Below are 14,398 nucleotides of genomic sequence, written 5' to 3'. Positions count from 1 at the left end.
CAGTCACGAAAGCTTTAAATCGAAATTTTATTATGTTTTATTTTTATTATTTTATTATTTCCCTTCTACGTGACTTTACCGAAAGAACCAAGAAGATGAATCCCTGCAGTCACGAAAGAAGCTTTAAATCGAAATTTTATTATGTTTTAATTTTATTATTTTATTACTTCCCTTCTACGTGACTTTACCGAAAGAACCAAGAAGGTGAATCCCCGCAGTCACGAAAGAAGCTTTAAATCGAAATTTTATTATGTTTTAATTTTATTATTTTATTACTTCCCTTCTACGTGACTTTACCGAAAGAACCAAGAAGATGAATCCCTGCATTCACGAAAGCTTTAAATCGAAATTTTATTATGTTTTATTTTTATTATTTATTATTTCCCTTCTACGTGACTTTACCGAAAGCACCAAGAAGATTTCATAATGTGTTCATTCGGACTGAGTTATTGTCGCCCCAGTGGATTGTCAAAAAAACCATCACCACGGAGTGATCAGGGAGGCCTGGTCCACACAAATATAAACTATTTACATTTAAATTTCGATTTAAAGCTTTCGTGACTGCAGGGATTCATCTTCTTGGTTCTTTCGGTAAAGTCACGTAGAAGGGAAATAATAAAATAATTAAAATAAAACATAATCAAATTTCGATTTAAAGCTTTCGTGACTGCAGGGATTCATCTTCTTGGTTCTTTCGGTAAAGTCACGTAAAAGGGAAATAATAAAATAATTAAAATAAAACATAATAAAATTTCGATTTAAAGCTTTCGTGACTGCAGGGATTCATCTTCTTGGTTCTTTCGGTAAAGTCACGTAGAAGGGAAATAATAAAATAATAAAAATAAAACATAATAAAATTTCGATTTAAAGCGTTCGTGACTGCAGGGATTCATCTTCTTGGTTCTTTCGGTAAAGTCACGTAGAAGGGAAGTAATACAATAATAAAAATAAAACATAATAAAACAATTCTCACGACGCTTCGGCCACAACGCAAGCAGCCGTCCTCAGGTGGAGAACAGGTCTGTCGAGACGACAGAGTCTGAATGACACACCCCAGGCTTGGAGCGTCTATTTCAGCTGGTAAAGCGCTCGAAAACTCTAAAGCTCTTATTCGGTAGCGACGTGGCTATCGCAAAACGATAGCTCAACAAAGTGGCTTTTCGTCATCGCGTGGACATTTATAGCAGCAGCCAAATGCTTCAAATGCATGTTGATTCTAAATGTGGAGGGGAAACCCAAAGGGACCCAGTGAAAAATCCACGCGACCACGGGGCAGAGGTCGCAACCGGGTACCCGATACCCGATCCCTACCCGATATCCGGCTACCCGTACCCGGCCGGGTACCCTGGTGCGGCCGGGTACGGGTAGACCGTGAGTCACTGGTGCGTAATTGTTTGTTACTAATTTCGCAAAGTCTTGTCTCTTCTCACAATTCAAGTTCCTAGAATCAACCCACCCGCGCCTGCAACATGGCTTCATCCCAGAGGTCGCAATCGGGTACCCGATACCCGTACCCTACCCGTACCCGGTCGGGTACGTGTAGGGTACGGGTACGGGTACCCGTTTGCGACCCTGGTGCGGCCGGGTACGGGTACGGGTAAGGAATCAAAACCCGTTTGCGACCTCTGCCACGAGGAGAGAGACACGCAAACTCCAATATACAGCAGGCATCGTTAGGGTTGGATTGAACCCACGATCTCCTGCATACCTGGCGAAGGAGTTAACATCTCTTAGCCACCGTGGTGATGATGAGAGAGAGACACGCAAACTCTCGATTTTAGCTATTTTTGAGGCGAGGTTGCACCTATGATGTCACGTGACACTTGAGAAGCGATCTTATCGCCACTTCTTTCGTTGTGGACATCATTTGCACCCTCCTGCGCTCATCATGAATGACGTCACGCGATTTTGGAATATTTTGACCCCCCCCCTCGTCACACGACGTCAAAAAAAGTCAGACAAAGCTCTGCCCCCCCCCCCAAAATAAAACATGCTTCAAATCGCTTTAAACTATTGTCACTGTGTAGTGCGTATTTAATGTGCCGCTGCACTCTGATGTTGTAGGAGAAAACATTTATTAAAAAGTCTATTCAATTAAGTAGAACGTGTTGTCTATATTTATTTAAAGTTGCGCAATTTGATGTGACGTCACATTTCTCAAACCGCCCCTCCCGTCACGCATCGTCACAAATGTCTGACCCCGCCCCCCCCCCCCCCTAGGTGCGTGACGTCATTTATGGACGGCCCCCATGCCCGATCGGTGTCTATGGCTGCGTGAGCGGAGGTGTGTCAATCCTCTTGCGGAGGAGGCTCGTGAAGGACGCCACTGGGCACTTGGAGGCAAAAGGAGCGACGCTCACAACAACGAGCGGAGCCCCGGACAGCTAAAACGACTACTGGCAGATGCACCCAGTCACTTCAGGCGGTCAACCCACGGTGCCTGCTGGGTCTGTTACGACACCTCCTGTCATCAGCGAGCCTTCGACACTTCACGTGGCCTCAAAGTGCACCTGGCCTGGCACAGGCCCCGTTGTGACGTCACCGTCACTTAGTGACGAATGGCGGCTGTGTTGGTATGGTGGGGGTGGGGGGGGGGTTACTCCAAGGCCGTAGCCATGGAATCAACATTGGGAGGGACCAAATCTTCAAGGGGGTCTAGGGCCCCCCCCAACCCAGAAAAACTATCTAAATTTGAAAACTAATTTCCTGCCTTAAATATAAAAAAAAATTCACTAACACATGAGACGGACTTTTTATTTATTTTTACAATAATGTCTAATAGTGTATTGTATTACATTGCTCTGTTTTTTTTACCTTTTCTTGTTTCATTGTATGCATTGGCAGAGATTAGGGATTAAAAAAGTACAACCATAACCACAATCGTAAAAACAGAAATCTATTCATTGTTACATGAAGAAAAGTCCAGTTAAATTTCGATTTAAAACTTTCGTGACTGCAGGGATTCACTTCTTGGTTCTTTCGGTAAAGTCACGTAGAATGTAAATAATAAAATAATAAAAATAAAACGTAATAAAATTTCGATTTAAAGCTTTCGTGACTGCAGGGATTCATCTTCTTGGTTCTTTCGGTAAAGTCACGTAGAAGGGAAATAATACAATAATAAAAATAAAACATAATAAAATAATTCTCACGACGTTTCGGCCACAACGCAAGCAGCCGTCCTCAGGTGAAGAACAGGTCTGTCGTCATTCAGACTCTGTCTTCTCGACAGACCTGTTCTTCACCTGAGGACGGCTGCTTGCGTTGTGGCCGAAACGTCGTGAGAATTATTTTAATATGTTTAATTTTTTATTATTTTATTATTTCCATTCTACGTGACTTTACCGAAAGAACCAAGAAGATGAAAAAGTCCAGTTATTGTGGCCAAGCTTTAACAAATTGTTGTTTTCATTTACATAGCATAGCAATTATTATTTTAAAAAATATATATATTGTTAATAGCAGTATATTAGGGGGGACATTTTGAGCATATTCATTATAATGACGGCCTTGGGTAACTCACGTGGGGTTGCCACAGACCATCTTGCGGTACCACGACTGGCAAGAGGAGTAGAACGTCTTCCTCGTGTTGGTCACCACCTGCACGGTACACACATTCGGGCTGTGGCCAGTGCCACACAATCCCCCAGCGATCATTAATTTCTTATCCGTCAGCCATCGAGACCCACTGCCCTCTTTAACGCATTTTTTTTAGTTTTTAACCAGGTCAGCTATTCATAATATAGGTTTTTGGGTCAGATCGCGTTATACCCTATGATTGCTTTTTCATTGCTTTCATGGATTTATTTTGGTGATTTCGAAAAGTGTATTGGTTTAGCCATGTTTGTTTGTTGTAGTACAGAGTTAGACTGATGGCCTTAATCTAAGTTGTCTTGTGGTTGTTGTTGTTGTTTTACTTGCATCCCACTGGGATTTTTGCACACAGCGTTGGTGTACGGTGATTTTTTCTGCAATATTTTGCTGTCTTTTCTTGGATTTTCTGTTTGCACTTAGTCACATATTCACTTTAAGATGTTTTCTGTTTATGTTTTTGTTTTTGTTTGTTGCGGTTGCACCCGATTCAAGAGCCGAATGGCTCACAGGGCTCTACACCTAATACATGAACTTGAACTTGAACCCGACACGGCGAAACAGTAAAAAAATGTGTCACGTTTTTCAAAGGACAAATTAATTCACTTCTTTAGCCCACCGGTGTGCTGAAGAGAGAATCAACAGCATTTAAAAATGTGAGTAGTACGACGTTTCGCTGATAATTACAATCAGCTTCATCGGGCAAGAATGGTGAAGCTCTCATGTTGCTTCCGGTCGTAAATAGAGCAGCATCAGGGTGACGTCATCATTTAATTCAATTCAATCTGGTGCAGTAATTCGAGGCAGGGAGGGGGTGGGTATTGCAATTATTTAGATTGGTAATCATTCAATTGGTATCCATTGCTATTTGTTTCCCTTATAAGGAATTGTAATTGTATTTATTTGATAATACGCTTCCAGGCCGCACTAAGCCTGTAGCTGTCAGAGCGATTGAAGTTATTTCTGTTTCTCTCAATTTCAATGGATTCTCTAGTTAGACTTGGCCAGTAATAATTAGTTTTACACAACACTTCAACGTTATCAAAATCAATTGAGTGTCCTTGTTGACAAGCATGCTCTGCCACTGCAGACAGTTGTGTTTGAGATAATTTAATGTTTCTTTGGTGTTGTGGCTCTTTGTTTCCAGAAGCGTGCATGGCTGTCACAAATGATAGCTCAACAAATTTGAGTCATCGTCGTCACGTGGACACGCACGGCAGCAGCCAAATACTGTAAAACGCGTGACGTTGATTCTAAATGTGGGAGGGAAAAACCTGACGGACCCGGAGAAAGATCCACGTGACCACGGGGAGAGGGGACACGCGGACTCCAAATATAAAACAGGCATCGTCAAGGGTCGGGATCGAACTGACGACCACCTTGCATACCAGGCGAGGTAGTTAACATCTCCTAGCCACCGTGATGATGATGAGAGAGAAACACGCAAACTCCAAATATACAGCAGGCGTCAGGGTCGGGATCGAACTCACGACTTCCTGCATACTAGGTGAGGTAGTTAACATCTCTTAGCCACCGTGATGATGATGAGAGACGCAAACTCCAATTATACAGCAGGCGTCAGGGTCGGGATCGAACTCACGACTTCCTGCATACTAGGTGAGGTAGTTAACATCTCCTAGCCACCGTGATGATGATGAGAGAGAAACACGCAAACTCCAAATATACAGCAGGCGTCAGGGTCTGGATCGAACTCACGACTTCCTGCATACTAGGTGAGGTAGTTAACATCTCTTAGCCACCGTGATGATGATGAGAGACGCAAACTCCAAATATACAGCAGCAGGCGTCAGGGTCTGGATCGAACTCACGACTTCCTGCATACTAGGTGAGGTAGTTAACATCTCTTAGCCACCGTGATGATGATGAGAGAGAGACGCAAACTCCAAATATACAGCAGCAGGCGTCAGGGTCGGGATCGAACTCACGACTTCCTGCATACTAGGTGAGGTAGTTAACATCTCTTAGCCACCGTGATGATGATGAGAGAGAGACGAAAATTCCAAATATACAGCAGGCGTCAGGGTCTGTTCGCACAATGGTCACGAGAGTCAATGAATTGTTCCTGTCAGGGCCGGAATAAGATTGTGTAGACCCCTGGGCTACAGATACTGTAAGGACACCCCCCAGTAATATTTTCCAAAGGAAAACAAAGTTAAAGACATTTTTAATTTTTTTACAAGGCTAACAACAAATGCAATTCAGCGTTCACAAACGAAATAACTTTTCACTGAATCTCTGGAGGCACCTCCAGCTGACGGAGGCTACTTGGCTGCAGCCCCTATAGCCCCCCCCCCACACGTCTTGATACGGCCCTGGGTGCTGTCGTCTATGCTGCAAGGCAGACAGGAATGAGCGGTTGTTGTAAAATAATTAAAATCAAGCCATTTCGCTGAGCTATCATTTGTGATTTCCAGGTCGCTTTAGAAAGATAGCTATTTAGCTTTAGGGGGCCTTACTTGGTAAAATAAAATAAAAATAGTTGAAAAACATTGGACGTGTAGAAATATATACACACAGGGTGGCCCAAAAGCCAGGAGACGTCGGGTTACATTTATTTTAAATTGCGGAGGGGATATTTCATTTTCCTTCAATTTTTATACGTCATCTGAAAAGGAAGAGGAAACTATATACATGTATTCGTAATGATAATTAGATAAAATATTAACTTGAAGAATAAACAATGCTAATGCAAAAAAAAAAGAAATAACCAGATGTGTCCGAACTTTTTGGGTCACGCTGTGTGTAAATTTTGCGACGCTGCTGCTGCTGCTCAATTGGCCGTTGTGCACATGCACAACTAACAATGAACTCAACAGGAATTATTTCAAATAACACCGTGGCCTTAAAATAAAAAACACATGTATATTAGATGGCATATTATTGGTTCTTTCGGTAAAATCAAGTAGATAGGAAAAAATATTAATAAAAAATATATAAATTTTCAAATTGAAATTATAAATTTAAAATGATAAAAGCAAAATAGATGACGTTTTGGGTAACAGGCCTTCATTGCAATTTAACAAAAAATGTACTCTGAACGAGGGCCATTGCCCGAAACGTCGTTTATTTTATATATATACACATATATATTTTAGGTTACCTTTAAGCACATGGCCAAATTGAGGCAGGTTACCTTGAAGCACTTGGCCCAAGTGAGGCAGGTTACCTTCAAGCTCATGCCCCGAGCGAGGCAGGTTACCTTCAAGCTCATGGCCCAGGCGAGGCAGGTTACCATCAAGCTCATGGCCCAGGCGAGGCAGGTTACCTTCAAGCTCATGGCCCACGTGGGCAGGTTACCTTCAAGCAATTGGATCAACTTTGGGCATGTTACCTTCAAGCACATGCCCCAAGTGAGGCAGGTTACCTTCAAGCTCATGGCCCAGGCGAGGCAGGTTACCTTCAAGATCATGGCCCAAGTGGAGCAGGTTACCTTCAAGCAATGGGATCAACTTGGGGCAGGTTACCTTCAAGCTCATGCCCCGAGTGAGGCAGGTTACCTTCAAGCTCATGCCCCAAGTGAGGCAGGTTACCTTCAAGCTCATGGCCCGAGCGAGGCAGGTTACCTTCAAGCTCATGGCCCACGTGGGCAGGTTATCTTCAAGCAATTGGATCAACTTTGGGCATGTTACCTTCAAGCACATGCCCCAAGTGATGTAGGTTACCTTCAAGGTAACATGCCCCAAGTGAGGCAGGTTACCTTCAAGCTCATGCCCCAAGTGGAGCAGGTTACCTTCAAGCAATTGGATCAACTTTGGGCATGTTACCTTCAAGCTCATGCCCAAGTGAGGCAGGTTACCTTCAAGCTCATGGCCCACGTGGGCAGGTTACCTTCAAGCAATTGGATCAACTTTGGGCATGTTACCTTCAAGCACATGGCCCAACGTTTTGGCCAACGTTGGGCTCAACGTTGGGCCCAACGTTGGGCCATGCACGTGGAACTGCTGAGCCAACGTGGGCTCAACGTTTGCTCAACATTCCGCGTTTACTGCGCAGTTACCCCTCGGCGTACGCTCTGCTCATCGTGTGCCGCCAAAGACAATACGCGCGCACGAAACGTGCGTTTTAAATTAAACCCCCAAAAATTTTATTTGGCACGCGCACGCGAACCCTTTTGACAAGCAGACATCATCCGGTGCGATCTCACGCGAATAAGAACAATGATATGCGATCATCCAAAAACGTTGAAGCATTCTCTACCGCATGCCGTGATCTTGGCTCGAAACACAAAGCAGCCCTGGCAGCTGCTTGCAGTTTCCAGAACAAGTTTTTTCGCACGTCGGAAAGCCACAGACAACTCCATGAAAATGCACAACGACATCTTGCGACAAAAATTCTCCGGTAGTGGTGTGGCGACTGTGGTCATCCGGAACTTGGCAGGCTTTCGCGACCAATATTATTCATGATCAACGTTTTTGGGTTTAGATCGCGTTATTTATAAATGTGTCGTAACCCTCCACCACCCGACACGGCCAATCAGTAAAAAAGTGTCACGTTGACAAAAGACAAATTAGTTCACTGCTTTAGCCCACCGGTGTGTTGAAGCGTGAAACCACAACATTCACAATTTGAATACGAATTGCCCGATGATGCTGGATGCAATTACCAGCGAAACGTCGTACTACTCAAATTGTAAATGTTGTGGTTTGACGCTTCAACACACCGGTGGGCTAAAGCAGTGAACTATTTGTCTTTTGTCAACGTGACACTTTTTTGATGATTGGCCGTGTCGGGTGGTGGAGGGTTACGACACATTTATAAATAACGCGATCTAAACCCAAAAACGTTGCTTATGGACGAAGAAGGAGACGTCCGTCTGATGCGGTTGTCTGTGGCTTGAACACATAAATGTGAAATTGTAGTCGATGTTCTGCAGCTACATCGGCCGTTCGACAAGAAGAAGACTGCACTTAGACTCAACACTGCACCATAGACTCAACACTGCACCATAGACTCAACACTGGACCATAGACTCAACACTGCACCATAGACTCAACACTACCCATAGACTCAACACTGCACCATAGACTCAACACTACCCATAGACTCAACACTACCCATAGACTCAACACTACCCATAGACTCAACACTACCCATAGACTCAACACTACCCATAGACCCAACACTGCACCATAGACTCAACACTGCCCATAGACTCAACACTGCACCATAGACTCAACACTACCCATAGACTCAACACTGCACCATAGACCCAACACTGGACCATTGATCCAACACTGCACCATAGACTCAACACTGCCAATAGACTCAACACTGCACCATAGACTCAACACTGCACCATAGACTCAACATTGCCCATATAACCACACAATACCTCGCAATCCACAAATAAGAATAAGGAGACATCACGGCCGATACACTACTCCGCTACTGCTCCTGCTGACGCGGTCATCTGTGGCTTGGCCACCCTACCGTTGAAATTGTCGTCGTGTTTAAGTTCATGTATTAGGTATAGCCCTGTGAGCCATTCGGCTCTTGAATCGGGTGCAACCGCAACAAACAAAAACATGAACAAAAAACAGCTTAAAGTGAATATGTGACTAAGTGCAAACAGAAAATCCAAGAACAGACAGCCAAACATTGCAGAAAAAAAATCACCGTACACCAACGCTGTGTGCAAAATTCCCAGTGGGATGTAAGTGTTGGCTCTGCAATCTACATCGGCAGGCTGTACGACAAAGTAAGAAGCATTCTTTGGTTCTTTCGGTAAAGTCACGTATATCTTTATACGTGACTTTACCGAAAGAACCAAAGAATACTTCCTGCAGTCACGAAAGCTCCAAAATTAAGAAGGTAAGAAGTGAGCTCTTCACAAATTACGGACACGGTCCGCGAGAAAAAGTTTCCCGATCTCATTGCAAATTCCGTCAAAGATATCGATGGGGGGGGGGGGGGGTAGGGGGGGGTGGTTGAAAAAATTCACGGCCGTTTCTTTATAAAATAAATAAGTATAACCCGTAAAAACAAAGTTTTTCACTCTAAATCCTTTATATGCGTGGCGGCTAGAGTCCTCTCGTCCTCTGGCTTAAGATGGCTGCCACCTATGGGTCAGATGATTGCATTGCACCATTAAGCAATTGGTAATTAAATATAATATTTTTCTCCTAAAAAGTGTAACATTTTGGCAAAAAATTTTCACGAACATTAATTGTCACGCACAACGAGTCTGTGTGCAAAATGTCAGCTCGATTGGATCACGGGAAGTGGGTTAAAAAACGACCGAAAGATTTGCACGGTCCTAAGCAAGCAAGCGAACTTAATATAAAGGATTTAAAAAGAAGGGTTAGCGGTCGTGGAAAGCCAGGGGCAGTCGTGCAAGTGAGCACACCTCTTGCGAGGCGCGTGCGTGCGCGTGTGCGCGTGCACGCTGCTGCTGCTGCTGCTGCTACTGCTGCTGCTGCTACTGCTGCTACTGCCGCGTTTGTCCACGTGGGGCCCTGCGATTCCTGCGAGCTGCTTTCGACTTCCCCCCGTGCCAGGCGGGCATATCGACGACAACTTCGCTGATGTCAAGGAGCGAGAACTCGTCATCACGTGAACTCCGGTCATCATCATCTCGGCCTTCGAACAAAGACGGCGGTCAGATGCGCTTCTGCGGCCGTCTGGAACCCACTTCTTGCCGATGTTACGAAGCCGCTGGAGGCTTTGTGCTGTTTGTCTTTTGGCGTTGTCCTCTGGTCTAACGCTGTTTGAGACTCGGCTCTAAAGAAAGCTGTACCTGGTGTGGACCAATCGGTTTAAAAGACAATGTCACGTATAATTATAATCAGAGCGTGTTTTGTGTTTGCATGTTGACCACGAGTACGCGTGGTTAATGCGGATAAGATTCCTTGCAAAAGTTTCTGTTTGGTGTTTTTCACATCTCGACACAACTGTTTTATTGCCAGAGAGGGTAAAACCTATTGCTATATTTTGACACTGGCAAATAGAGGTCCCACATCGCCACTCGATGCTAATGCACCAGATTGACACACTCGTTTCTGTAGAACTTCTCTTCGTGTGCGGTTTGTTATCCTTCTGCTTGGCACTGTTTGACTAGGCACGGTGCAAAAGAAGTTCAACATACGTGCTGTACACCCCCACCCCGAGTGCCCGATGACCGTGCGTTAAAATCAAAGTCTGGGGAGAAAAACAAGGGGAAACAAAAACACGTGGGCAGGCACTGCTACTGCCCACTCCACATCCTTCCTATGCGTTGCCGGTCTCGGCAGGTGCCCAGTTCAACTTGGAACGTCGCGACGACGTTGGGTCCACCAAATTCCAACCGCGTGCCAACGTTTGCCCAACGTTGGCGTCTGCGTGTATGCGCGCGTGTGTGTGTGTGTCAGTGGGGAGCGGTGGTGTAGCGGTTAGCGCGCTGCGCTATGAACCCGGCGACCCGAGTTCGATTCCCGCTCACGACCAACACCAGTGACGATTATCTGAACCGGTCCCGGGCCTCCCCCTAGGTCGACTCAGCCTCAAATGAGTACCTAGTGCGATGTGTAAACATCGCCGCTAGGGAGACAAAGGCGGCCGGGCGTGGTGTTGGCCACCCACCCCCTCGTTCGTGTGCCGTGCCGGCCTTCATAGGTGCTCGCTAACAGCACTTGCCCCTACAGTCTGTTAAGGCTATACGGGGATCTTTATCTTTGTCTTTGTCAGTGAAGGGGAGCGGTGGCGTAGCGGTTAGCGCGCCGCGCTACGAAACCGACCACCCGGGTTCGCTTCCCTGTTCACGGGTAACACTGGCGACGATTATATGAACCGGTTCCCGGGCCTCTTCTAGGTCGACTCGGCCTCAAAATGAGCACCCGGTGCCGTGTGGAAACATCGCAACTAGAAAGACAAAGGCGACCAGGGTGATCCTGGCCACCCCCCTTCATAGCAGAGGTCGCAACCGGGTACCCGATACCCGTACCCTACCCGATACCCGGCTACCCGTACCCGGCCAGGTACGGGTAATGGTACCCGTTTGTGACCCAGGTGCGGCCGGGTACGGGTAGGCCGTGGGTCACTGGTGAGTAACCGTTTGTCACTCATTTCGGGTAGGGTACGGGTACGGGTAGCGTACGGGTACCCATACCCGGCCGGGTACGGGCACGGGTACCCATTTGCGACCCTGGTGCGGCCGGGTTCGGGTACGGGTAAGGAAACTAAAAACCCGTTTGCGACCTCTGCTTCATAGGCGCTGCGCTCTAACGGCCAACAGTCTTGGTCCCGGGGCTTTGCGGATGAACAATTGTCGTGTGTGTGTGTCTGCGTGCCGCGCGCGCGCGTGCGTGCGCGTGCGTGCGCGTGCGTGCGCGCGTGCGTGCGTGCCGCGCGTTGTTTACCCTTCGTCTTTGCCGCGGATCCTGCTGTGCAGCAGCAGGCGGTCGATGTAGGAGGACTGCCCATCGGTCGTCCCCGGCAAGGTGAAGAGCGCGCACAGCGCCAGGGCGATGCCCAGCATTGTCGCGGCCGTTCGACGCTCCATGTTTGCCCACGTGGGGAGATGCCTACTTGGGATTTCGCGGTTCACAGCAGAAGCAGCAGCGGCAGAAGCAGCGGCAGCAGGAGCAGCGGCGGTGATTTGCGAGAATGTGGAGGTGGCGTTTGGAGTGTTCAGGTGGCGATGGAACAAGGCACGGCGGAGCCGTATCTGGGTTTAGTAGCAGATAAGGCGGTCTGGTTTGTGTTGGCTCGGCTTACGGGCGAAGTGAGTTCGTGATCGTCGCGAGCCGCTTACTTTCTCCCAAGAGACTCAACCCACTTTTTGGAGTTTTCCCCAAAAAATTCTGAAAAACCACATCTTTGAGCAACATGCCATTTAAGCGAAATCCTATCCACCCCCCTCCCGCCGGGCCCTATCCGCTTGCTTTGGGGGAACATTTTTTTTGTGTGTGTCACATGTTTTCAAGATTAACGGTTTGTGTAAAAATGTAGCAGATACACGAGCAGCTGTGCAGTGAATGATTATTTGAGGTTATAGGAGGAGGAGGCGATGGGTTGGAAGGGGGGCGATTTAAAAATTCACCAGTGCGATTACCCTGATGAAATGTGCACGGTCGCAAAATACTTGAAGCGACTGAGCTGATGAACGGAGCCTCCGATGAATTACCAAACGCAGCAAGGAGCTCGCGTCTGGCTCCCAGTTCCAAATGGCCCCACGTGACGGGGCCTACACACACGACCGAAGAGAGTGGGGTCTCGGCAACAGATGCAAATCTTCTTGGTTCTTTCGGTAAAGTCACGTAGAATGGAAATAATACAATTATAAAAATAAAACATAATAAAATAATTCTCACGACGTTTCGGCCACAAAGCAAGCAGCCGTCCTCAGGTGGAGAACAGGTCTGTCGAGAAGACAGCGTCTGAACGCTGTCTTTCCGACAGACCTGTTCTTCTGAATGAGACGCTGTCTTCCCGAAACGTCGTGATAATTATTTTATTATGTTTTATTTTTATTATTTTATTACTTCCCTTCTACGTGACTTTACCGAAAGAACCAAGAAGATGAATCCCTGCAGTCACGAAAGCTTTAAATCGAAATTTTATTATGTTTTATTTTAATTATTTTATTTCTTCCCTTCTACGTGACTTTACCGAAAGAACCAAGAAGATGAATCCCTGCAGTCACGAAAGCTTTGAATCGAAATTTTATTATGTTTTATTTTCATTATTTTATTTCTTCCCTTCTACGTGACTTTACCGAAAGAACCAAGAAGATGAATCCCTGCAGTCACGAAAGAAGCTTTAAATCGAAATTTTATTATGTTTTATTTTTATTATTTTATTACTTCCCTTCTACGTGACTTTACCGAAAGAACCAAGAAGATGAATCCCTGCAGTCACGAAAGCTTTAAATCGAAATTTTATTATGTTTTATTTTTATTATTTTATTACTTCCCTTCTACGTGACTTTACCGAAAGAACCAAGAAGATGAATCCCTGCAGTCACGAAAGCTTTAAATCGAAATTGTATTATGTTTTATTTTCATTATTTTATTTCTTCCCTTCTACGTGACTTTACCGAAAGAACCAAGAAGATGAATCCCTGCAGTCACGAAAGCTTTAAATCGAAATTTTATTATGTTTTATTTTCATTATTTTATTTCTTCCCTTCTACGTGACTTTACCGAAAGAACCAAGAAGATGAATCCCTGCAGTCACGAAAGCTTTAAATCGAAATTTTATTATGTTTTATTTTTATTATTTTATTACTTCCCTTCTACGTGACTTTACCGAAAGAACCAAGAAGATGAATCCCTGCAGTCACGAAAGCTTTAAATCGAAATTTTATTATGTTTTATTTTCATTATTTTATTTCTTCCCTTCTACGTGACTTTACCGAAAGAACCAAGAAGATGAATCCCTGCAGTCACGAAAGCTTTAAATCGAAATTTTATTATGTTTTATTTTTATTATTTTATTACTTCCCTTCTACGTGACTTTACCGAAAGAACCAAGAAGATGAATCCCTGCAGTCACGAAAGCTTTAAATCGAAAAGTCGTATTAATGTTGGTTTTCATTATTATTATGATGACTGTCGTGTTGTTTACTTTCTGGAACCCTTCAACCTGCAACTGCGTTTCTTGTAGGTGACCTCCCCACCCCATGGAAATGCGGCTGGCATGGCAGGGTTCACTTCCCGGTAGGAAAACGAGCCGAACGGGGGTGGGGGGGGGAGACGGACGGCCGAGTTTTGGCAGCGGTCGTCGGAATTGGAACCAAATTGTCACGATGATTCTTTTCAAGGGTGTGCACAAGAACAGATTGAGGTCGGGATGATGGATGGCAGCGTGG

General features: G+C 45.5%; 1 protein-coding gene across 1 annotated transcript in view; it reads right to left on the bottom strand.

The window, feature by feature from the left end:
* Window positions 1-12,293, bottom strand: part of LOC144950967 (transforming growth factor-beta-induced protein ig-h3-like) — an 86,554-nt gene extending 74,261 nt beyond the window's left edge. The window contains exons 1-2 of the mRNA XM_078881155.1: window positions 11,946-12,293; window positions 3,524-3,622 (exon numbers count right to left, since the gene is read on the bottom strand). Of these exons, the coding sequence (XP_078737281.1) occupies window positions 3,524-3,622; window positions 11,946-12,088 (242 nt within the window). The 5' untranslated portion in view covers window positions 12,089-12,293. The remainder of the gene's footprint in view (window positions 1-3,523; window positions 3,623-11,945) is intronic.
* Between the last annotated feature and the right edge of the window lie 2,105 nt (window positions 12,294-14,398).

Source organism: Lampetra fluviatilis, chromosome 60, assembly GCF_964198595.1.
Source record: "Lampetra fluviatilis chromosome 60, kcLamFluv1.1, whole genome shotgun sequence".
NCBI classification, from domain to species: Eukaryota; Metazoa; Chordata; class Hyperoartia; order Petromyzontiformes; family Petromyzontidae; genus Lampetra; species Lampetra fluviatilis.
This window is presented reverse-complemented; position numbering and strand designations above follow the sequence as displayed.